The 26,375-nt window shown below is 35.6% G+C and overlaps 1 protein-coding gene across 5 annotated transcripts in view; it reads right to left on the bottom strand.

The window, feature by feature from the left end:
• JAK2 (Janus kinase 2) overlaps positions 1-26,375 on the bottom strand; it is a 97,466-nt gene that overhangs the window by 15,814 nt on the left and 55,277 nt on the right. For 3 of the 5 annotated variants that reach the window (XM_067315434.1, XM_067315433.1, XM_067315435.1), the window contains exons 3-17: positions 23,523-23,646; positions 21,981-22,098; positions 21,330-21,475; positions 18,457-18,778; positions 15,643-15,762; positions 13,090-13,247; positions 11,509-11,620; positions 9,641-9,827; positions 8,045-8,172; positions 7,412-7,546; positions 5,816-5,903; positions 3,675-3,802; positions 2,744-2,882; positions 1,282-1,433; positions 56-206 (exon numbers count right to left, since the gene is read on the bottom strand). In XM_067315434.1, the coding sequence (XP_067171535.1) occupies positions 56-206; positions 1,282-1,433; positions 2,744-2,882; positions 3,675-3,802; positions 5,816-5,903; positions 7,412-7,546; positions 8,045-8,172; positions 9,641-9,827; positions 11,509-11,620; positions 13,090-13,247; positions 15,643-15,762; positions 18,457-18,778; positions 21,330-21,475; positions 21,981-22,098; positions 23,523-23,646 (2,208 nt within the window). Of the gene's footprint in view, positions 1-55; positions 207-1,281; positions 1,434-2,743; positions 2,883-3,674; positions 3,803-5,815; positions 5,904-7,411; positions 7,547-8,044; positions 8,173-9,640; positions 9,828-11,508; positions 11,621-13,089; positions 13,248-15,642; positions 15,763-18,456; positions 18,779-21,329; positions 21,476-21,980; positions 22,099-23,522; positions 23,647-24,016; positions 24,176-24,676; positions 24,740-26,375 lie in introns of those variants that run through there. The other 2 variants (XM_067315437.1, XM_067315436.1) reach the window with 2 other exon arrangements.

Below are 26,375 nucleotides of genomic sequence, written 5' to 3'. Positions count from 1 at the left end.
ACTGAGGGATCATGTTTATTTTTTATAGTGCATTCTTGTCCTATCACAGACTCACCTGGAGTGAACAAACTATTCAAGTCACGTATAATGGCTCTAAATGAAGGCCTGAAATCTGGCTCATAATCCATACAGTTGTTTATAAGGTTTGCTAGTTCTGTCCAGTTGGGGGCAGGAAGCTGGTGTCTGTCTTCATAAAACTGTAGTTTCTGGGATTAAAGAGACATTTTAGCATACAACTATGCAGAGCTGCAGTAGCCATAACGTTCTGACTAGAGCAGCCAAAAAGAAATACAGCTCTCAGCCTAGACTCGTTTTCTCACCAACGTGCACATTTGACCAATTTATGTCATGAGTCAAGGTTGGCAACTGGCATAATTTAATCAGCTCATAAATTCCTGGGCAGCTACTAGTGGAAGATAAGAAAAGAGAGAAAGATAATGAGCATAGATGGTATCTCCTTTGCAGGTAATTTAATAAAACCTAAATGGGATGGATCCAGCAGAAAAGTCTATCCACAGCCACCTGTGTGCTGGCTGAACTCTTCTAATTATAAAAACTTCATCCATATTATGAATGAATACAAGTTAGTGGAAGAGAGGAGGGCATCTTCTGAAACATCTAGATCTACCTAGACCTAGAAGCTATTCTAGGAGTTTATTGTTTTAAGAGCTGATCATGACACCAGAGAAATGAGATTGGGCTTTGTGAGGAGCAGCTGTCAGTCGCATTACAATAATAATACTACAAATCTTCTAGAAGATTTAGCAGGAGAATTAATCTCTTTGCTTCCAACTAAAGGGTAAAGATACAAGAAATATTTTTATGAAACATGGTATCCCCTTTGCCCCTAGTTTGGCCAAAATTAACGCTTCTGGTTTAGCTAAAATAGAACTTGTGTTGTCTGCACCACAAACTATTACAGTATTTACAATGCTCAATTTCAGTGTAACTAGAAAATTAATGCCAATTAAAAGTTATGTACATTTTTAGGAATATGTCATGTTTAGCTATATAGTGGTAACAGTTGCAACAAAACAACAGAAATGCAGACAAAATATACTGGCAAAGCTGTACTTTGTACCCATAAAAGTCAAAGCAAACAACATAAAACAAACCTCAAACCATTACTTCTGATCATTGTCTACCAGTAAAAGTATAGTTTTGCTGCAGTGGTCAGAGGCCACAGCACTTCACATGCTAATGAATATAGTTGTGACAGCAGATGTTTTAAGTTAGAAGTGTCCAAAGAACTGTTTTGACTGCAGATCCAGTAATACTTACTCTTGGAGAATCCAGTGCACTCAGAGGCTTGTCTCCTCCACTGCAGATTTCCCATAATGTAGTGCCAAAACTCCATTTGTCTGTGGCCAGGCTTAATTGTTTTGGGTTCTCAACACATTCAGGTGGAACCCATGGTATTCTCTCAAGAAGAACTGTGCAATCATGCAAACAAAATATCATGTTAAGATCAGTAATGACAACAGAAAGTTCTGTAACATGTTAGATTTACTTAAAAAGTTCTATAACATGTTTGATTTAGTAAAAATATTTTGATTATGCACAGATCTTTAATATTTTAATGCATTTTGAATACCTTTCCAAATTTCTGTTCTTGGCTAGAAAATGCTACAGAATATCTACAAAAATAGTATTTATAAATTAGAATATGGGACCATTAGTTTTGTTGTAAAATGTGACCAATGCTATAAAGCTGCCTTCACCTCATTTCCACATCACACTTTTCCTTTAACTTTAATACTTTCCCTGATGTTATCAAGTTTAGAAGCTACCACAAAGGAACTAGATGGTGAAAAGTCAAAAGTACTTTGTTAGTGGTTGATATATTGGACATTATATAATGGCAAAGTAATGTAACGGAGCAATAAAAATGAATTTCACCCTGACTGTGAAATCTTTTGCTATTGATTGTAGTAACAAGTTAAATATTATATCATACCTATTTAGATTTAGAGTATTTTAAAATCAGATCTTAGAAAGATTAATGGAGGCTTTTAATTTTAAAAGGGATCTTAAACAGCTTACTGGAAAATATGGTATGGCACTGCTTATAGCTTCTTAGATGCATTATTTCTTTCAGCATGTATAAACTCATCAAGTATACCGTATTTTCATTTTTCCAAAATTATTTAAAAGAGAAGACAAAGAGTAATATGGTCCCATCAATTTCATTAGCATATGAATGTTGCACACATTGAACACCTCTTTTAGTCTGAGTTAATTTTGCTGTTTATAAAAGCAACAGAACAGCCTCAACAGCAAAAACGATATCCCAGTATTTTTAGCATCATTAATGATTTCAGCTATTCATCGTGAGATGTACTAGAGATAATTTTGAACTGTCAGGCAGCATTTTCAAAAGTGCTTTTACTTTAAACTCTGAAGGCTTCTCCAAACTACAAAACACAACAGTTTAATCTTGACCAATAACAGGATAGTACTTTAGAGCATACTAATAGTACCACCAGTGAAAGAAAGCTATTTACAATGACAACAGCAGGAAAGAAATGCCATAGAATGGAGAATGTGCCTTTATTTACTGTAGCTATTTGATGATAAACAGGATATGCTCAAAATGGCTGACTAGGACTTCAGAGGTCATTTTAAAGCGAAAGAAGTGAGAAGGAACTTACTATAACAGAAGTATATCAGATGGTGATCAGAAAAAAAACAACTTATTTTAAAGCCAGAAGCATTAGACAAAAAAGATGATACAAAGACTTACTGTCTTTTGGCAAAACTGTAATACTGATGCCAGGATCACTAAGTTTTATGAAAGGAAGGCTTCCAGACCTCCTGTCTTCTTCTCTGATAAGCAAGATGTTTTTTGCACAGACATTCCCATGAACAAGGCCTTTATCCTCCTGATGAACAGAAATGCAGCTTTTACACACAGACAAAAACATCTTAAAACTGAAGAGGTATTTTGAAACCAATACTTCACAGCATGAAAGAAACATCAGTAAAGAAAATGATAAAAGACTAAGTTGATCAAATTGCATAGATATTTCAACAGTTCCTCTCACAGAGTTAGTGTTTCAAGAAGTTTTGATTCATGTTAACTATCTATCTAAGTTTTGGGTTTAAAACTCTTTAATGAATGTCGTTAACTTGGGTGAATACTGATCTATTGCTCTGATCCATGTAAAATGAACATAAGAAGAGTCAAACTCTGTTAAAAGGAAGTTTCATCTAATCACATATCTTGTCTCAAATAACGGCCTTTACGCTAAATTAAATGGACAGAATAGAGAATATTGGGGCCTGAAGCACAAAAAGTACTAGCAGTTTGAATAGTAGAATATTTTTCCTTCCCAGCAGTTAGATACTACTTGGTTAGCTACCACTTCTTGGGAAAGCAAACAAACAAAGAAAAAGAATTTTTAGATCGAAAATGGGTTTTATTTCACAATAAACAAAGCACTGAAAGACAATGGAAAAATTCAAGTGCACTTTGTGTAAGGTACAATGGTCTGTCCTTGGGCTATCCACTAACCTTACCTCGTATATGCCCACCCTATTTTCAAATTCCCCACCCAAATTCAAGAAGAATAGTAAGGGACCAGTCATTCTAGATGCATAAGCCTGAAAATCTTGAATACAGCCCAAAACACTTGAAACCAGCCATGAACAGAACTGAAGAACAAACTACCTACCAGAAAATGCATGGCTAATGCCAGCTGTTTAGCTACTTCCAACTTCCACAAGATATTGATAGCATTTTTGTTCTTTTTCAAGTATGTGTCCAAGGATCCAAATTTTACATATTCCTGTACGAGGATATCTGATTTAAAATGTGAAAGAGTAACAATTAAAAACAACAATAATAAATGGAATTTCAGGGCAGATACAGTACTCTAGTAATACCCATCTCTTCGTGGTGCTTTTTTGTGGGCCATTTATAAATTCAAAGCTATATCACATCTGAATATTGTCACAAACATTCCATGTTCTTTACACTTCTTCAGTGTGTAAGAGTTTGCATAATTTCTTCAAAAACACAAAATCATTTCTAAACTAGATTTTTAATAGTCCTTCTTTTACAAAATAGGTTAATCCTTAACAAATCTACTTAACACCCTTCAACCCTCATGCCAAAAGTGCAATAAATGACTTCATGATAAGCACTGTAGTGTACAGCAATATCAATGTAATATGCAGAATAAGTCCATTTCCAGTCACTCACTTCTTAATTGCTTACAGTCTGTACTTTGATTGAAAAATAAGATGTTTTGCTGAAACAACAGACACTTTTCTTGAAAACGGGCTGGTAACAGCTTATCTTGTGTAGCACTAAAAAGTTTTACATGTTGATATGACATATGCCTCCATGCAGTCATCCAGTGAATAACAGAAGAAACAAGGTCCATTTCATAACACTGCACAGTTTCTACCAGCTTCAATACACAATTTCAAATTATATGACTGAATTCTTGCCTTCAGCTGCAAGACACTCAAATTGCAATACTTCTCATTCAAACTCTAAAGACACTGGAAATTACTGGAATTACTAACAGACATTTTTTCACAATTATGTGAAGCAATTTTCATCAAATCTGTATACAAACTGTCTAAACTTTAGAAAGTCAAACAGCCACTCTTCACATTTTTTGGTAACCGCGACTTACAAAACTGTAGATTTAATAAACCTCCTTTGTCTTCAGAAATAAAATAGATTACAGTGGACAACTGTGCTCCAAAGAAGAATTAAGTAACTGTATCCATCCTCAGATAACTTAAAAATATATATATACTGTACCTATCTGGAATTTTTATATACAGTCCCTAGAACGTGTATGCTTGTGGTACCATGAATAAACTAGGAAAACCAACTTGTGGGCATATTTACAAAGAAACTGGTATGACAAGTTCTTGACCAAATATGGCTCCGTCTTTTCCAAACTCCTAATGGAAGCAACTCCTGATACAGAAAAAGTTCCTTCCAGCTACCATGGAAGAAAAAGGTTCAGATTCCCTCTATCTAAACGCAGGGCATGCCTTAACATAATATGCTTATACACAATTACTGTAAAATGATTCCTTTTGTGATGAAATGCTAATCATAGAAAATATGTCTTTTGTGCAAACTGGCACTTGTGCCAAAGAGTGCAAGAGGAGAAAAACTGTTGAAGCAAGCTCCAGCAGTGTATATTTGAAGACAGCATACATGGAAGAACAGATCAACTGTCCAAAATTAAAATTTCATTACAAGAGGTTATAAATGCACTCTACTTCTGAAGATAATGCAATAATTTTGCCTTTATTTATGTTTGCAAAGGTTTTGTTGAAATAATCAGGCATCATGTTTTCAGAACTGCATCTCTAAACCAAACTTCCCACAGCTACGTTTGTTCTCACAAAATCAGCACGTGCGTGGGTATGGGGTAGCAGTTAAGTGTTTCTGACCACAGCAAATGGTGATTTTCTTGGGTAGCCAACCACTTCTACTTTTAGTTGACCACAGTTAATAAAAATGTAGAGAGGGAAATTTTCTGGAGTATCAAAAGCTAGTTTCAGAAGCTTAGCAAAACTTCTTGTAAATCAGATTTTCAGATGGAACAGATATGACAGTGAATCATTTGTAAAACTTACACTCATATTTACACAAGTTCTCCTTTTTCTCTGTTATCATAATCATTTCAATTCAGTTTCAGACACCAAGACTTTTGCTATTGCAATGGGAATATGTATTAAGTGTCCAGCAGCTGTGGTGTTGATTTTTTTCTTCTCTTAGAATCAAGAGCAAACTCTTATTACAGCTGTATAAAATTAGTATACATAAATTACTTCTACTTACTTTCTTCTCCACAAACGCAGACTCCATAATTTAATACCAAATGCTTGTAAGAAAGCTGGCTCATCATACTTGCTGCCTCAAAGAAGGACTATGAGGAAGGAAAGAGAGAAAAAGTAGGAATGAAGACAAAATCCAAAAACATTAAATGATCTCTAACAAAATGTTCATTTTTAAAAGCACTTCAATTTGCATCTCATTGCAAAGATCCTGTGTAATACAAACGATATTGCTTATTTGTGGAAAAACTTTTTTTTTTTTTTTTTTGAATTAACTGATAATGCATACTCCAGAGAAGTTAGCAGTCTCTTTTCCTGCAGGCAGGTGCAACTCCACACTTCAAAGAGAATCTTTTCTTCCATGCCAACTAAGGAAAGTAGACAGTAGACAAACTCATGATACATTACTCAGTTTCAAATTTATTCCTTTATACAAAATTATTAAGTTAAAGATAAGAAGTATTACATCACTCATCCAACACTGTAGACCTTACCCCACTTTGTCAGGAAAGTTTCAGATGCTTTTATTACTTTAGTTGCTCCTGATCCTTTTCAGTGGCCTTTCTAACTACATTTTTTGTATAGATTACTCCCCCACTAAAACAAAATTAAAATTAGGTAATTTTCCTCTAATTGATTGTATTTACATTTCTGTATTCTCGGGGTCAACAGATCTTCACCTAACTTTAGAATACGAGTACATTACTCACCTTATTAAAATTAAAAATTCAAGGTGTTCTTTAGTTTCTTTATTATTTTTGAAATGTCTGAAGTGTATGTCCTCATAGCTTGTAAATATTAGCTATCAGAAACGTCTTTTCCTTTTTTGCTAACGTTTTAGTACACTTTTTAAATAGTTGAAAAGTCCGCTAAACAATAGATTGGTTCTCTTGGCTTGCTGCAACGTCTTCTAGGTTACATAGGAATTTAATACAACTATATAATCAAAATAGATAATAAATAGCCATATAAAGTTGCATAATACATTAAAAATTACCATATCCTGTTAACATTTTTAAACTTAAATTTTCACATACTTAAGCTTAGGCTCAATTATGTTAACAGTGGTTTGGTTTCTGCAGAAGGGTCTTTCTGGTTTGCTCACAGCTTCACTCAAACACTGAAAGGCCTAATAGCGTATGAATGATTGTACATACAGCAAGCGTTTCTCATATATACACGCTTCTGATTTTTTATGACTTGATTTGAAATGTTTATTTCATTGGAGAATTAATATGATTACAAAAAAAGGCAGATAGGCAACAGAAAGTAATTGTTCAGAAATGTTGGTACTTCATCTGTATATAACAGACTTATTGGAAGAGAGGTCTGTGGTCAAAACGTCTCTCTTGTGCTGCCTGCATGGTCTCTCAGTGGGCAGCTCAGAACACCCTGAGAGATGGGGAAAAATAAAGTACATAAGTGTACTTTCCAGAGCCAGTCCCAAACCTATCCTCTCAGTATCATGAGGCCAAGAATAAACTCTGTTCTGAACAGTCCTCTACTATATAACAAATACTCCAAGTTGTTCACTGTAAGAAAAATTAATGTTCTATATATGATGGACAAATATTATACAGCATCCAACAATCATACCAACCTCAGAGTAGTTTCTGTGAACTTTATCCAGCACCTTTAAAAGAACTTCAGTTTGATGGAGCTGGCCATAGTCTCCCACTTCTTTCCTTATACCTTTGAAAATCTTAGTAAATGTGCCCTGTCCAAGACTCTCTTCCTAAAAGACAGAAAAATCAGAAATCTCTGCCTGGTCTGGGAAAGATCTCAAACTTTCACCCTAAACAAGCACATGCAAAATTTCACCACTAACACACATCTTGAGTCAGACTGATAGGACTGGGAAGCAACTACACCAGAAAGTATAAATCTTTCCTTGACTTCTTGTGGATCTCAGGGAATAAACTACTGCAAGAGCTAGAGAGGAGGAAGCTACTATTACTGAGAGGTATTTAGACATCTGTAGGCATAGAGAAAACAATTGCTATTGCAGTCAAAAGAACATTTTTTATAAGAGGAAAAAAAAAGACTATCTGTATTATAGGAAAGTTTAAAAAAAATTTCCCTCTCACAAGTCTCACAAGTCTTTCTCACAAGGAAAGATTACAGCAAAATTTCTTACTTCAGATAAAAACTTAGTATATACTTAAAATACTCTTATAACTTAATATATATCAAACCAACCACTTGCAGTGGAAGATGCAACTAAAGGACTTACAAATATCAAGTCCTCATTCCGGATTTTGTGAAAGACCATCTGGTTGACATTATTGTGTCTCTGTAGCGTAGGCGATGAAGGTACATCAGAAACACTATTGCTTCTGAAAACCAGGAGATTTGATTTATCTGGGAAGAAAAGAGAATGGGGAGAAGAAAAGAAAATAAAGCTGCAAAATATAAAACTATAACAATATTATTTCAATAGAATTATTAATAAGAAAAAAAGAGGATATCGTACGAAGACCAATTCATTCAAAAGGTCACACAATATTTCAAAGGTCTGTTAAACAAATTCAAAATCTTAATTCTTCTAATCAGCAAAAAGATTCAGGTTCACTCAGCTATTTTGTGTTTCTTAGTATGCCTGTTTTTGACAAGCACATTCTGAAAATACCCCAGCCTCCTTTCATATCTTAACTTTTGCTGTATTTCAAATAATGATCAGGAGTGGAAAAAAGGCATGTAAGTCATCTTCTTATTTTATATTATGAAATCTTTCTGACACAGACACTTGTACCTCTATGCCTCTCTAGAACTTGTAAGTATTTTTGCCCATGGCAGCACTTTAGTGATCCTCATTGCCTTATATTTACCAGAATAATTATTCTTTGAGTAATCTTGAAAAATGGCTCTCCAGGGCATGGAGCAAAGCTGACAGATACACATTTGTAGGTAAATGTGTGCATGCATGTGTGATTATACTTATTCAGTACTTTATAATTCAGATGCATATATTATTGATTTCCATGGAAATAAGGTTTGCAATTATTCTCTGTAACATGCACATACATTTACTTGTCAATTCTCTTCTAAACTTTTGAATCCACTGGCTAACTTCAATCAAATTTGAAAGAGGTAAAGACATGTAGCAAATATTCTGTGCTCTTGAGTTTTTGTTTAAATACAGACTCAGAGATAAAGAGAGAAGCTAATATTCAGCGTAAGAAAAAGAGGGCAGACATTCATTATTAGAACGCATACGGGAGAAAGAGTATAAATATCTGAACTAGGGAAAATCTTTAACATAAATGCAAGTCTGGTGGGATTTCAGAAAATCCACTTCTCCAGCAGGCATTCTATTCCATGTATGCTTTTCAGTGTTAAATAAGGGTTAAAATCACATTCTAGCCTTGGCATAACTGAGCCAAGATGTCAAGCAACAATGAAACAAATTCACTGGAAACCTGGCATTGTTGGTTCCATTGCTTATGGAACTACCTAGTGGGAAGTGATATATTTAGCAGCTGTGTCCTTTTCAAGACACAGCAACACTTGGTTGAAGAAGAAATGCTACTGCACACAATCTGATGCTATTAAGAAACCAGTTTTACTTCTAATATAAAACTGTTACAGCTCCCACAATTCTTTCTGCAAGACCATCTCCTAACCAAGTAAAATCTGGCAGCCACTAGGACTGAAAACTATGATCAAGATGGTCAAATAGGTTAGGTTAGTGCAAAAAACCAACCAACCAACAGCCCATACAAACATACATATCTACCTCCCTGAGAGTCATTTAATCTATTGATGCATTTTTAAATCCTCAAGCTAAAAGTTTGACACACATGTTTAGAAACAAGTTACCATCTCTTACCTTTTGGTTTTGGAGGACAGCATTTGATAAACTGGAAAATTATGCTGTCTGAACGGACAGTTTCTGTCTGGTAACAGGTCAACAGATCCTTAAGATTACCAAAACTTCTTTTGGTTCCACTAAGATTATATTCTCCATTCTCATTTTTTGTAATTAAGCAGTGCTTATAATCAGTGGCATTTTCACGCTGCAGATTTTTCATTAAAAGGAAATATTTACTATTTAGAAGATATTTACTATTTAAAAAACATTTTTTGAATACAGAGCACTCCACTTATTAAACAGAAAATCCTTCAGCAGTATGTTACCATAATTTGCTTTTTTGGTCTCACTATGCAATACGGATTGTAAGAAAATAAGATACTATTCCCATTAAAGGAATTAGTACGCTGACACTAAGAAAAACAAATGTTACCAAATCTCCAACCATGGAGACTTCAAAGCAGAGAATGGATCTAGTAATCTAGTAAACTAGTAATGAAAGTTGCTTCACCCTAAAAAAAAAACAATATTAAAATAAAATTTTGCTGGAAGTAATAACCCAAATGCTCAAACTGAATCCCTGTTAGAAATGGCATTGATGCAGGTTAAGCTCTTCTGACAGGCATTTGGAGATCTCAGCTGTTTCTATTTTTCTGTTGTCTACAGTTCTAAGCACCTTGTTTCTAAGCACAGATTCTCATTATGCACTGAATTTTTTTTATTATGAATCTTGAAAAGATCACACTGGCCTTTTCTAAACAAAAGGACCTCTTAACACTGCTTTCATGTGCCTTCATATTAACAATGTGCAAAATGTTCCAACAAACTTTGAATCTCAAAAGCCTTTTAATTGCTTGCCCAGAAATAATCAGAACAATAAGAAATTTGGCAATGTCAATTAATGGCAGGCTTAGCTTAGTCTGGATACTCAGACTTTTGAAACTCAGAGAATGATCTCTTAGTCTAAAAAACTCCCTTTCAAGTACGTTTTATTGACTGGACATAAATTTTAAATGAAACTGATCTCAAAATGGCCATTTGCTTCTTCATCCACACACCAACGTTTTTTGTTGTTTTCAGAGATATGCATATGTCTGACAGTATTTAGCAGTATTTGCTAGCTTGCTGCAAAACGACAAGAAAACCCCCATATTACCTTCCCTACTTATGAACTCCCAAAGCAGCTCTGCTAATTAAAAAAAAAAAAAAAAAAATCTGTTCATGGAACAAGACCATGTAATTATGTAACAGCAATACTGCACAGAGCAGAAGTAAATCTGACTCTTTAGCAGCATAAGAATTGCAGGCATTTCAAGTGTGGCTTCCATTGTAGGTAACATCATATGTCCAACAGATCTGTGCTGATATAATAGCTGCCATATAATCTGTCTGGCCCCGCACTGTTAGGGAAAAGAAAAAACAAACAAAAAGACTCCCAGAAACCCTCCCAAAACCAAGGAGGACCTGGAGAGACACTGACAGATCACCAACAGAGCTAACTGTATACCCAGTCTAACCAAGCCTCAGTCTGTTAAAAAAAAGAACAAACAACAACAAAAAACAAAACCAAAAAGCCATCACCACCAAAAAACTACGTCATCTCCAAGGACCATTTCAGCCTTCCCAGAACTCTCAAGCTCTCTCCCTGCCAATTCTCTTGGTCTCCAAGGTGTGTGGGGTATCTATCATTTGTGATTGCTGACCGTACAGAGACCATGAATATGCTTATCGCAGGATCAGGAAAGTTCACCAACCTGACACAAGTAACTATAGAATGAGATGAACATTCTGAAGAGAAAACTCAGAATAATTTGCTGTAACAGCTTCTGCTCACTATTATAACGCAACAAAGATTATGCAGATACTATCCAAGGCAGAATACCAACCTCTATGGCAAAGGTGAGGAAGTATTTTTTAAAATCTTTAGGACTGCAGCGAAGAACATAGAAGCCAGTCTGATTACCTGCTTTCTTCAGTTTACTGATAGCAAAGTCCATGCTATAACAAAAAGAAAAAATATTTAATACTGCATAATTTCAAAACCCAACAACATCAGAGATTGACTAACACACGCTATTATCAGATGTCTAATATGCTGATGATAAAGTTCTCGGTTCTTTAGAATTTCATTTAAGTCAATTTTTGGGTCCCTTTGTTTTACAATATTCAGAGTAGCTGCTTATACAGAGAGAAGCATATTAAAAATTTTTAATACTGAAAACACCACAATTACCCATTTCATGAGAAACCTTAAAGTCTAAAAGAAATATATTTCTCTAGGCTTAAGATATGACTTTCAACTTCCATCATGGAAGAAACTGCAATAAAGCTGCCTCAAACAAGCTAAAATTAGCAAAATGAGGGGGTGAAGGGAATGACCAGTTTAGCAAGGGAAAGGGCTAAAAAGAAAGAGGAGTCGAAATAAAATTTCTTCCATCATTTATTACTACAAAAACTAATTTTCCCTTAAATGTGTCTTTGCTAACTGACTATTTCAGTCTAGCTCCGGTAAGAAGGAATAGAATGGTCTGGAAAGATTTGGACCCATTGCACATCTTTCTCAGCAGCCCTAAATAAAAGTCAACATATGGTATTAGTCTGGGTCTGCCAGACGCAAGAAATGTAATAAAACTTGTATTGGTCTCCATCCTTCTCCTCCTTCATCTCTTCTGAGGATTGTAGCACCTGTTATCTTTCTGTCACTGGGAAATTTCCAGAAAGATCTACTGAGTAGGACAGTGCTAGTTTTATGCAAGATAGGGTGACTCTCTTGCATACATCAGGAAAGCCTCCAAGCTTTCTACAGGCTGAAGAAAATAGCCATTTTATTCTGCCTTATTAAAGCACTGCTAAACTCAGCATTTGTCCTTCTGCAAACAATAAACAATACTATATCAACTGTTAAAAATCAATACAGCTACCAAATTCTTTCTCTAAAAAAAAAAAAAAAAAAAAATGGAGAAAATGAACAAGGAGACAACATTAAAAACAAACAGAACCTCTAATTTATGTGGCCAGCAGTTTCCTGTATTCCTTGCTCAAATATTGAAGCTAGGGCTACCTGAATTTGCCTTTTATCCTTTGCAACTCAGATACTATTTCTGCTGGAGGCTGCAGTGAAAACATGAGACTTTTTGTTTATTGCATAATACATTGTTGCCATGGTAACAACTATAATTTTGTAAATTCAGCATCATGTCTTTACTGCCTGTCTCAGTTGGAGACAAAAAGGAATTCTAAAGGAAGAAAATTAAAATCAGAATCTTTCATTTTATTTTTGATAATACATCAGGAAGACATTGTATTCTTCAAAGAAAAAAAAATTAAAAGAAAAAATTTGAAGTATTTTATATTACATATATGCAACAAATACACTTCTCAAGATGTCCAGCACGGTTCACCATTGGCTAAAGTTCATCTTTCAAAAACAAAAGCACTTATTGTTATATTACTAGAAAATGGCTTACAAAATTGGCCCATGGCAGTTGCTTTGGATATTTTCAAGAACTGATGGTGGTGCTACTTCTTTACAGAGATAATGATGGGCATCTGCAGTTAATCTGTAATATCCATCAATTAATGATACAAAGGAGAGAGCTTCTCTTAATGACTGAAATTCAGCCTCCTGTTGAATTGCAGGTGGAAAACAAAAAGAGAGAGATTGAGAGAGAAAGAGAGAGAGAGAGATTATTCAATTTGTAATAGGCAATACAAAATTCTTGGATATGGTAATAGTATAAAACATATAAATATATGCATACATTAAATATACCCAGATTGTTTTTTATTACTATTTGTATAGTTCTAACTCTCAGGTGCAAAAAGATTGGTAGCAACCTTCAGTGTTCAAAATGAAACACAAAAACAAATATGCTTTAGAAAGCAGTCTAAATATATGAAATAGCAGAGGGATGCAAACAAGAAGGAACAGTTAAAAGGGAAAAACTGAGCTGATACTATTCAGCATGACAAACAGTTCTTGCACTGGCATCACAGCCAAAATGTCTTTTCTACAGGAAAGACTGCTTATCAAAGATTTATGGTACTCTCCTCAATTAACAAAGAAAAATCTCTAGAAAGGTACTTGACTGAAAATTTAATGAGTAGCCCGCAAAAACTGGCATCCTGAGCTGGACCACAGAGAGACTTTTGCCTACTGAACAAGAAGAGAGGTACAATGGAGGAAAGCTGGGCGGTGAATGATGCGGTCAAAGGAAAGCAGGGTGTGTAAATGTCTGTGCAGAATGCTTTGAATGGGTAAGAGCAGGGCAAGATAAAATCCATCTGTAACATCATATTTATTACTGTCAACTATGTAAAAACAGACTATTTTCCGTTAGCTATCTATGGTTTTTTCTTTTTTTTAAATCTTTTGATAGTTGTGTAAGAGCATTAAAGACTGTCTTTAACTGAGAAGTGGTACTGCATCATCTACAAAGTCACACTAGATTTCATTCAGTAGTGTAGCCAAACAGAACAGGCTTCAGTATGCGCTGTAAAATCTCACCCAGGACTCTGGGGACACACTTAGTGGCTGAACATTATTCCAAGGCAACTTTTTTTTTACTAGCCAACAAATAAAAAAGCTGGTGCTCTTGGATCAAGAGACAAGAACTTGTATGGAGTCTTCACATTCCTTATTAATAGAGGACCTGGTAACAACTATATTTCCAGCTGTTTCAACATGATCAGAACACCCCCACAAATGACAGATCTGGAACTCCAGCAATTTTAAACAATCCATGCATTGCTAAGCCATTGTGTCAAGTATATTTTTATAAGGGATTCTACTAGTTGTATGAAAGGTTAAACTAGATCACAAATAGCTAACTGTAGCATGTAAAGTGTCCACATGAAAAGCACAGACCACTGCACTTCAAAGTATGGAAGTGCTACTCCGCTACAAATTTCTACTCTGGCTTACTCTATAATAGCATTGGGTTTAGACAAGCTCCTAGAAAGTCAGTTTTGTCCTCAGAAGTATATGCACTGAAGTACCCAACTCTACCACTACTGAGAACTTTTAAAAAGAATTTTAAGGGCTCAAGGTTACAGAAGCCTCCTCCATCTATCTGAAATAATTTTATATTCTAAACACACATACACATCACAGATATCCCAGCTACTCTTACGTTTTAATAAGATACTTTGAAAACAATTTCAAATTCTCAACAGTTCTGCACCATTAATGCAGGAAATGAATGAGAGTACCAATTGTACTATAAATCAAAGTAAACTGTACAACTTTTTTTCCCCCCCAAAAGTAGCATTCGAAAGACAGGAAAATTAATTAATTCTCACTGAAATGTTTTTGGAACTTTTTTTCCTTACAGAAAGGAAGAAGTGCTTAAACTGTACACCTACAACTTTTTCCTTACACAGGCAGAAGCTTTCCAGTCACACAAATGCCTGGGATGCCAGGGGGTCCTGAAGACACACAAATCACTCAGAGATAAAGGAAAAAACAACTGTGTAGCAGTTTTATCTGCAAAGGCTGATTCACCTGCAGTGCTAGAGTTCAGTCTGAAACAGCTGCAAGGTTTTTTTTTTACATGCATGTATAAAATGCTTTTCAAAGCTCTTCTTTAAAGTGTTTTAAATAGTAAAAGCTATGATATTTAGTCTCTATATTCCATTTCTGTGTATCATCACTCCTTCATAGCATTTTGAAGCCTCTTTTCAATGTTGGTCACTGGCAGTTAGCTTATCATGTCATCATATAAACAGTATGCTAGATGCCTAAAATCACTTGATCAGGTATAAGAGTCCAAAGGAAAGGACCAGTCTGCATTCCAGAAATTTGCCTCAGCTGTAAATGTCTATTCTGTTTCAGTCAATGCAGAGAACTTTGAATGTACAGGATCTTCTCTGTTCTCATACACTGCTTATATTGCTAAAATGAAGTTTCACCTTGTGCTTAATTAATATGTAGTAATACAATAGCATGAATACCATAGCAATCACAGTCTGCTCAAAGCAACATTCTTTTTTTAAACAAATGGCAAGCAAAGTCAACAGACCAGATTCTTGCTGTCTTGTTTGTGAATGGTGACAATTCTTCTCTCACTGGAACCTTCCTGGCTTGCTTGTTTGATGCTGACATCAATGATATCAGGAAAATCACAGTATGTTTGTAAATCCTACAATAAATATTGGTTATAACATCAGCAATATAACATAAACTGCAATTAGGAAATTACTTGCAACATTAGAATTCCTACAACTCTAAACTAGTATTTCTATCATGTTAACAATGCAGAAGGGAATTCAAAGAGAAGAAATTAACCCCAGAACTGATGCTGATCTTTATGTTGAAATACATGTGTAATTCAAGCAGAATTCCTTGTATTTGCTTTTTTAAACAGCTCTCATCTGCACCTCAACTCGCTCACTTTGACAGTCTTCTATCAGACCATTAGGGATTAAGTCAAAATATATTGCTTGAAAGGAAACATATCAAACAAAGTATAATCCCCCAAATATGAACACTTCCTGAAGAAATAATGTTGTTGATTGTGAAGCTACCAGTTCTAATGCAATAAAATTTACATTTCCAAAACCTGAGCCTAGCAACAAAGAGGATCCTAAAATCTTAAATATGTCATTAAAAGCAAGAAAGGGATTTTGTGTTTACAGAAACTTCACTGGGAGCATCAACAAAAAAAATGCATAAAGATCCAGAAATTGTGAAAGGAAATAACCATATAGGGTTTTGATTTAGGCATTTCTTTGATCTGTACAGTGGTATTTTGTGAGAATAAAGAATGACATATTTTGAATAATCTTTTTGGAGGGGCTTTTCTTTGGGAACTTACTACCAGCACCCTGATCAGAGAGGTTTAGAGAACCTGTTAACAACATGAAAATTTATGGCTCCATTCAGAGGGATACAGGCAGCCAAATCCGGTTCCAGAAAGACATACGTAGCAGGAATAAAGAAAGGGTCTAAGAGAGGGTTCTCCTCCCAACCATGATCATCGCTGACTAGATAACTGGAAGAATCTATCCTAATCACATGGCAAATGACAGACACACTGTCCTTTGACAACAAATTCAGAGCGTTTTTCTAACATGGTATTCCAGGTCACTTCCTTCAGTCTTTCACAACAAAACCAAAATCAAATTACGTCATATAGATCAAGGGCTCCTTTTCTTGTTTTCAGTAGCATTTTAGATGCTAAGTATCAACTTTATACAAAGATAGAGTTATCTACCTAAAATAATTCTTCCAAAGTGAATAGCTTATTCAAGTAAGAATATCTCTTTACATGACTGCAACCTTTCTGCAAGCATATGCTGGGCATGTACTGAGTCTTAAAGTCTAGGTTATCAGCTAGCATAAACCAGCACAAACGCACTGAAGTCCCTGAAGCTCTATTAATACTGGGCTGCCAGAAATGTGAAAACAAATTTCTCCTTCACCTATCCCAAATATGTCATTTCCACCTTCAAAAAATAAAAATCTTCTTCCAATCCAATATTTCAATAAAGTTCAACAGTACAGTTTGCTGAAATAGTACTTATGATCACACTTACAGCCAGGTTTATTCCATTACTAAGTTTTCATAACCAACCATTTGTACATAGTTTCTGCACTAGTGCAAACATATGCAGCCTTCATCACATCTTTTGTCAGTAAATGGGGAGGATAACACTTATTTACCATGAAAAGTAATTTTGAAATCTCTATGTGAAAAAGATCAATTTAAATACTATTCTTATTAAAGGCTTGTTTGTCATGCACAAACAGCTAACATGTATAAATTCTGTATACATAACATTATAAATTGTTTCATAAAAGTGTGGTTTAAAGATACCAGATGACTTAAATCAACTTGCAAAATCTTGACATTTGTATTAGCTCCTGCAAGTGCAATTGGCACTTACAGGCAACTTAGCAAAGGCAGAGGACTGACACATAACAAAGTCAGTTAACCTAGTATCAACCTAAAAACTATTATTAAAAAAAACCCACCCAAGTTAAAAAAAATCTGGGTATGCAATCATTTTTTTTAATACAAGAAAAAAAGATATTTTTACAAATTATTATAGCACTTTGTAAAAATAAAACCTATTTCATAGTTTAGTCTTGACTGCTTTACATTATGCATCAAAACTAGTGAAGTAACAGATGCCATTATTTAGTAAAACTGAACTGTGTTTTCCTTTCATTTCATCTTTGGAAAATTCCAACACTCAAGTGTCGTCTTATGAGTAAATATCAAATTTTGGTAAATCTGACCAATGAATAGTTATGCTGGTATATCATACACAGAGGGAAACAAAACTGATAAATAAAGATGTAACTGCACATGATTACTACAAGTTATTGAATCGTTTAGCTTCTAATTCCTGAACAAAGTGTGTATGGACCCTGCAGTCATAGGAGTGTCATTTTAAATGTCTAAGTTCAGATAGTGGTAGGAGTCTAACTGCAGCAGGAAGGATGTACAGATAATTTTATCCTGTTTTTCTCCTTAAAACCCTGATTTCAAAGAGTTTGAGGACAGTATGCATTTTACCAGTTCCTAGAGCCAGGGCCGTTACTTTTCCACATCTGTTTTCACAACAGCAATGGTCCAACACTGAATTTTTCATTTGCTAAACTACTTAGTGTTCAAGTATTGTCTTTAATTAATACATTGGTAAAAACTAATTTTAAAATGCTATACTGCTTAAGTCAAGACAAACTTCTGTGAGCCTCAGCCGTACAGAAATTTTGTCATCACTGTGAAGTCAATTTTAACCACCAGAACTTCTAACATAAGCAAATCACCGTTACATGATAAATTGCAAAATTAAAATAATAAGGCAGCTGCATTCAAAAAGATTACCTGTTCTGCCAGTGTCTCACAATCTTTAAGCTTTCCTCTTGAGCACTGAATTCCACCATTTCCAGTTATTACAATGGTTGCAAAACTCTCTTCTCCAGAAGGATCTCCACCAGGCTCTTTTACTTCAAAAACCTCTGAATAGAAGGCAGACTGAAGGGTTTCCAGGTTTATAAGATACTTAAGTTTCAAGTTTCTGGCAGTAGCTTTGCATTGGCCAAACTGTTGTATAAATTTGCGGAACCTGTACCTTATTCTCTTTCGTGTCAAAATATGGTAGTCCTGGATTTTTGCTCGAACACATTTAGGCAAAAATGTTTTGTAGCTGTGAATACATAATCAGCAAAAAAACTTCTGATTTTATCCATTAAAGCTACCAAAGATAACTATTTCTGTGTTACACAAGTCAACATGTAAATACCTTCTCCATTAAATGTTAAAAAAATTTTTTAAATGAAGCATAACAAAGATACTTTTTTCAGTCTGTATTTTATTATTTCAAATGCACGCCTATCTCTTCTTCCATTTTTCCTTTTTCCTCATTCAGTTTCAACATATATTATATAAATACACTTTCCATAAATACAGACATTTCTGTTTCAGTCATTACTGAAGTCTGAGGTAACACAGTAAAAGAACACTCCAAGTTAAACAGTATGCATTTGCTTTGCTTAGCATAGAAGCTGGGAAGAGGTAGATGGGATGGGAGACAACAGGGACAGCGACGGTCAGATTTTCTGGTTGAAAATACAGGTGATAGAATACAAACCTGCAGCTGATTCTCATTTAAGTTTCCTATACCACAGTCTGTATTCTGTCAGGGCTAAAAGAGTTGTTTGACACCTGTGAACAGCTGATCAGTTTGTTGGCCTGTTTAACCCTTTCTGCAAGGTTTCATTAAGAGGCAGACAAGAAGGATTAATTACCAAGCAGACACAGAATTAATTTAGCTGGAGTGGAAACTGATTAGAAAACGGAATGGGAAGACGAAGGCCAAGGCATACAATGCTTTCTTCACCTCAGTTTTCACTATAAAGGTCTCTTTTCAGGCCACCTATGTCCCTGTGCCTAGTGACAGAGTCTATGAGAATGAAATAGTACTCATAGTACAGATATACATAAGTACATGGCATCAGATGGGATGCATCTGAGAGTGCTGAGGTAGCTGGTAGGTGTCATTAGGGAGACTGATATCCCTCACCTTTGAAAGGCCAGGGCAATCAGGAAGGGTTCCCACACCATACCCATCTTCAAGAAGAAAAAGGAGAATTTGGGGAACTACAGGCCAGGCAACCTAGCCTCAGTCCTCAGGAAGATTATAGAGCGAATCTTCCTGGAAGCCATATGCAGGCACATTAAGAACACAGAGAAAATTAGGAATAGCCAACATGGATTTACCATATTCATGCATGAATAACTTGACTGCCTTCTATGATAAAATGACTGGCTCACTGGACAAGGGGTGAGCACTGGATGATGATTCTCTTGACTTTAGCAAGACCTTCAACATAGTCATGTAGAAACCTTGTAGGACAACGGTCAAGATATGGACTGGATGAATTGGGTGAATTACAAGTTGGGTGTAAAACTGGCTGGAGAACTGGGCTATGACAGTAGTGAGTCAGCAGACTGAACTCTGTTAGTTGTTTTCCTCAGAAGCTGATCCTGGGCCTGACACTGTTTAACATCCTCAATAACAACCTGGATAAAGTAATGGAACACAAATTCTATCAAATGCATGCATGCTAACAGATTGGAAGGAGCATTTGGTACCTTAGAGGACAAGGCTGTGATTTACTGCAATCTCAACACACTGAAAAAATGGTCTGACAGGAAACTCAGAAAGTTCAACAAAGCAAATGCAAAGTCCTGTGTCTGGGATGGCATAGCCCTATGCAACAGTACAGGCTACGGGCCAACAGGCTAAGAATTAGCTTTGCAAAAATGACACGGGGGTCCTTGCTGAACATGAGTTGCAGTGCATCTCTTGAGGTGATGAAAGCTAACCATATACGAGACTGCATTAGTAAGAACCTAGACATCAGGCAGAGGGAGTTGATCATCCTTTTCTGGCTTGTGAAATCACACATGAAGTTCCTCTATCCAGTTTTGGTCATCCCAGTACAAAAACAGACATCGATGAACTAGAGTAAGTTCAGTGGAAAGCCACCCAAGATAGTTAAGGGCCTGGAGCACATTATATTAGACAAGAGGCCTAGGGGAGCTTGATTTGTTCAGTTTGGAGAAAAGAAGGCTAAGTAGGAGCTTCTAATAATAACCACCTGTTAGTCAAAGACAATAAAGACAACTGAATCAGGCTATTCTCAGATGCACACAATGAAAGGACAAGAGCAATGGACACACAGAATAACAAGGGAAATTCTGATTAGATAAGGAGAAAATCCTCCTCAATGCAAGTGATTATATGCAGGACAAAGCTGCCCAGAGATATGGTAAAAATCTCAATCCTTGGAGATTTTCCAAACCTGAATGGACAAGACCCTGAGAAACTTGATCTAACTCTGAAATTGGCCCTGATCTGAAGATGGGGTTGGATTTGATGACTTCCAGAGGTCTCTGCCAATGCAAATTATTGCTTACATAATTTTCCACATAAGCAGCTGCTGTCTTGCCACTCATTAAGACAAAATTCATGTACCCACAAACCTGAAGAATGGCAGTCATGATACAGGCCTTCTATTAATTTGCAGTTTACACTACAAGTAAATTTATAGAATCACTATATTAGGGGGAAAAAAAAAGGAAAAAAAAAATCAACTGTCAATAGTTGAACAACTCCACCCTGATGCTATCGTGCAAAAAATACTGTTTTAGGTGTCATGTAAGTGTAATACAGTTTTGAAGTATGGAGTTACCTGACTGAATTGTAAATAGCCAGTGGGGTTTGGTCCTTTTCTTTGGCTACTCTCATCATATCCAGAACAGCCATTCCAAGGCATTCTTCTTGTGTTTCATGAGTAACAGGCATTTGTATCCATCCATTCAAAAAATCATCTCGCCACTGAGAAAGTAGGATATGAGAAATCAAAATACAGCTTTTGCATTGCTGTTTAACAGTAAAATTTTAAAAATGACCAAATTCTTCTGACTGAACCCTTTTGTCCCTAAATAGCTGCACATATTCATATTGGATACCAGCTACCATCAGGCTTAGTAACACTGCTCATAATATTCTGTTGTCAAAGTCCAATAAGGTCAATATGGGGAAGATGATGTCCCACATTATATCAGTCCAAAATGAAAGTTGCACTGAAAGGCTTCCACATGCCAGTGGCACAAGAAAGGAAATACATACTGTCACTTCTCTCCCAACAACAGTCATCTGTGTTTCCTCTCTTGAAGAGCACAATATGGCCCTGAACTTCATTTTTATATTTAGAGTGGGCTCCAAGCAGTCAAAAGAGCGTACATAGCTACTATGAGAAGAAGTGAAAAGGAGCAAAGACTAACAACCTCTACCAATCGGCATTAGGGGGGAAAAAAAAAAGAAAAAGAAAAAGTCATACCTGTGCAAATAGGTAAGACATGACAATATCATCAAGAACAGGGCTTTCTGCACCCCGTAGAATGCCATACCGATATGCTCTGCTTGTGCCATTGCAATACCAGTGGGGAAAATAAAACCTGTTAGGAAATATTTAGGCAAATATCAATAAACAGATATTTTTACTTACCAGTACCAGACATTTTCCCTTTCACAGACGCGTAATTAGTGCCAACTGGTGTAGAGGGCCAATATGAAGCCCACTGAGTCAACAGAAGGCTTTGCATCCAGTTCTTGGTGTCTTGAAGTATGGCATTTAACCAGGGTGAGAAGCTGGACTAGCAAGAGCTAGCAGCTCTGCAAAGTAAATCTCATTGATCAGAATAGAGAGAATCTTGTGTTACTGTCTGGCAGTTTCCTTTGAGAAAGGGTTATGCAGACTGGTTCGGGGGGGGGGGGGGGGACACAACACACCCTGTGATCAAGAGTCTCAACAACAGAAGTTTTGAATAGGATTTATGGGACATCTCATCCCTTGAAAAACTCAGAAGGGGGCAAGATTATGCTTCACCTAAGTGAACCATGTATCAGTGGTGCCAAAGAAGACAGCCCTCTACTCTGGCTCTCACTCGAATACAATGATTTGTAACGTAAGGGATCTTCAAATTTTTTCTACTGCATCTACCAAAATTCTTGAAATGATCAAACCATATACATTTATACTACTAAATAAATTTGTAAAACTCAACACTGTAAATTCACAGTTCTTTTTTATGTACAGCATAGGAGAAATTAACAGGTGTATGTCAGTGTAAAGCAACACTGGAACAGTCTGCCCAGAGAAATGCTGTAATCTTTGCAGCTTTCAAGTATTGAATAGACAAAGCCCTGACCTAGTGTTAGTGACATTCCATTTTGAACAGAAGGGTGGACCAGATGACCTCCAGACGTCTTTTCCAACAAATATGTTAACAGTTCTATGAAATTTCTACAAATTTGTGTTACTGTACTACTGAAATGTACAAACTAAGGGAAATTTTTCAGTATCTCAATTTGCAACTAATTACCAAAGGAATAATCAGGCCACATTATGTAATTCAAAGAAATAAGAATCCTTTCAGTAAAAAAACCCTGTGAATACAGCTTTAAAAATCCACTTTCAAAAATCAGATTAGGCACAAATGGTTTTATTGCAGACATCCTCCAGACTACATGAGATAATTTTACATTTCTGAACTCCCAGTAATTCCAAACAGATAAGCATACAGGAGATCAAATGAATCGTTATTAAGAAAAAATGTTGTTTTCACCTCTACTTTATTGTTTGTTTCTTCAACCTGAAATGGCAAACAGTAATCTGTGGAATGCAGACAGCAGACAATAATACATTATTCAAACCTACTCAATTTTATTTATTATTCTATCTATATCTTTTATCCAGATCTTTCCAACAATCTGCCTGTAATTTTTTTTGAGACACTATCGTTCAGTTAAGTATCTTGTTTTTTTTTTCTTATACAGTTTTTGCATTAATGTGAAAAAAATTACATTTGTGTTATGTTACCTTATCCGGTAAAGTAGGGTGAATCTGCTTGCTTCATCCACATGGAAGATGTGATTTGGGGGATACCAAATTCTCTCCGTTTTACTCATGAGTGCGAACATGTTATGATACACTGGCATGATACCTGAACAAAGTACAGAGAAACAAACATATGTAAGAAACCATTTTTACACAGATTCAGCCTTATTTAAAAAAAAAAATTTGGCACATTAGCAGTAGCAATTTGATGCATGTTATCCAATTATTCACTGTGCTGCTGTGTCACCGTCAACACCATTCAACCAGCATCCTATAAACTGCAGGTCATTTTTGTTGATTTATTTTCTCATTCTTCCTTTATGTTCTCTTACTGCAGACTGTATTCACCTGTTATCCTATACTTTATGGTTAGATTAGGAGATTTTCTCAGAATGGCATTTAATAAACTGGGAGGTTGAGGACCCATTGTAATTAAGAAATAACAGCAAAGAACAGTGCATTGCCTTTTTACTTACCTTTTCCAAAAATAGACCCAGGCCTTAATCTTACGTTTTCAGACTGAAGGAAAATTAAAAGCAAAGCAGTACAAAGAAAATCATCATGACTAGGACAACCACCTGCCATCCACATTTCATTAGCTCAGTTAAGGACAAAATAAACATGCACTGTTAATTACACAAAACTGGAAAATAATTTTTCCAAAACAATTCAGAACTGTTTTAATGAGAACTAACAACCACAGGCCTACTCGATCACAAACTATGGAAATTGACTCTTTATATTTGGAAGGACATTTCCTGTCTTCTGTGCTTCTTCGGAAAGAACTATAATAGCAAAGAAACTAACGTGTCTTCTAAACCTTCAAAGGAAATTACTCTTTCTCACCTTGTTTCCTTTCCCTCTGTTATAGTATTTAGTCACTATAGAAGATAAGTGGGTCAAGATGATTCAAAACAACTACCTGAACAAGCAATCTGAAACCTGAGGCTTATTTATGTAGCTTTGTAACACACAACTGACTGAATAGTCTGCAAAAGGAGTATATGAAAAATATTTAAGTCAAACAATGTTTATCTGATATATATATTATATATATATTCATAGCAATAGCTGAGAACACTCTAAGAAAAAAAATATGTAATTCCTAAAGTTTCATCTTGGTTAATCAAGGATACAGAAAGCATAAACAGAGGGAAGGAATACGAAACTGTTCTAGCATGAAAATACTGTCCAAAAATCTGTCAGAGAAATTAAAAAGGAAAAAAAGAGCATTAAGAACTGAGAGAAATAAGGAAACTGACAAAACAGAGGCTCCAAGTTTAAACACGCTCATAATTTTAAAAAGTATGCATTTGATGGAACTTAAAGAAAATATTTAATATACAAAGTAATGCTATTCAGAGCTCAGGCATTAATATAAATATATTTAGTTAGAACAAAAAAGTTCTGATTCAGATACAAAAAGGACAACTACCAGTATAGCAAGCAATGTCTAGAGTAAGTCTGCCCTCAGACTAAGACTTGACTGCAACTTGAGTGCACACAGCGGGTAAAGCACATGAGCTCAGGCATCCACAGGACTTCACAAGAAGCTGAAGACCACACTATTATAGCTGTGTTGAAATCAGGACCCAGTTAAGTTACTTTAAAGTGAATTCAGTTATCATTACATGAACTTCAGTCACACCATTGGACTGCAGAGAACACACACACCTGCAAAACAGACTAGATGACATACAATTAAGTTCTTCTCCTCAAGTGAAAATGAATATTATGATCTATTATGGAAGTTGCAAGAACAGCTTGATACAGCTAAAAACCCGACTAAAAAGAAATAGATAGTAAAGGCAATATATAGTAAATTTGTCTTTGAAAATATATTATACAATGGTGGTGAAATTTAAATAAATGAAGACTATATGTTCCAAGGAAAATATTTTCTTCCAGTGCTCTCTTAGTGCCATGAAAAATAATACGGAAGCTACGTTCAAATCCAAAGCTTGCAGAAACTGGAAACGCTAAGAGGAACAAGGAAACTTAAGAAAGTAATAAACCCTTCTTTGTTAAAATCATCTAACGCTCTCATATATTTATAAAATATTCACCTTGATTTTTTAATCAAGTTTAGCATTTTGCCTTTGTTTTAATTTTTATTTCTGTCCTGACTTTCTGAAGAACAGTTCAGGTTCAAAACAGTGGTTTTACACCTCATATGGCACAGTATGATGCTATTCTGACTTCCTTCTTCATTTCACCCATTTTCCTCTCTATAAAGTAGAGAGGGACGAGCCATATGAAAACTTGGTGCTTCCACTGTATCCTTTCAAGAAGATGAGATATATGTACACAGGGATGGTTTTAAACAAATGACTTGCATAATAATTTTGAAAAGAAGTTAAGAAGTGGTGTTGTAAGGCCCATGGTCCAAAGGATGTGACCTTTAAGACTTTAAGAATGTGAAGTGCATGAGTATACTGAAAGGAAGTCAAGGAATACAGGAAGAAATGCAGCATATACAAAGCTTGCATACTCTGGAATTTGTCACTAACATGAAAGTTAATGGCAACTGTACATTATATAGAAATAAAACAAAAATGGAATACACACCCAGAAAGAAAAACTATTCTGTTACTTTTTCAACTTCCCCCCCCCCCCCAAGACTATGATTTCAGTCTTTTGGATTACTGAAACACCTTCTAACAAAATCAACTATTTAGCTTGAATTTATTTGAGAAAACAACAGCAGATAAAACTGGCTAATAAATTCTGTATTTTGAAGAAGCTTTACAGAATCAGCGAAGCAGCCAGACTATCTCAGGTTGCCCAGAGAGGTTGTGGAGTCTCCTTCTCTGGAGATATTCAAAACCCGCCTGG

Source organism: Apteryx mantelli, chromosome Z, assembly GCF_036417845.1.
Source record: "Apteryx mantelli isolate bAptMan1 chromosome Z, bAptMan1.hap1, whole genome shotgun sequence".
Lineage (NCBI taxonomy): Eukaryota > Metazoa > Chordata > Aves > Apterygiformes > Apterygidae > Apteryx > Apteryx mantelli.
Note: the sequence above shows the minus strand (reverse complement) of the source record. Positions and strands in the feature narration are given on the sequence as shown.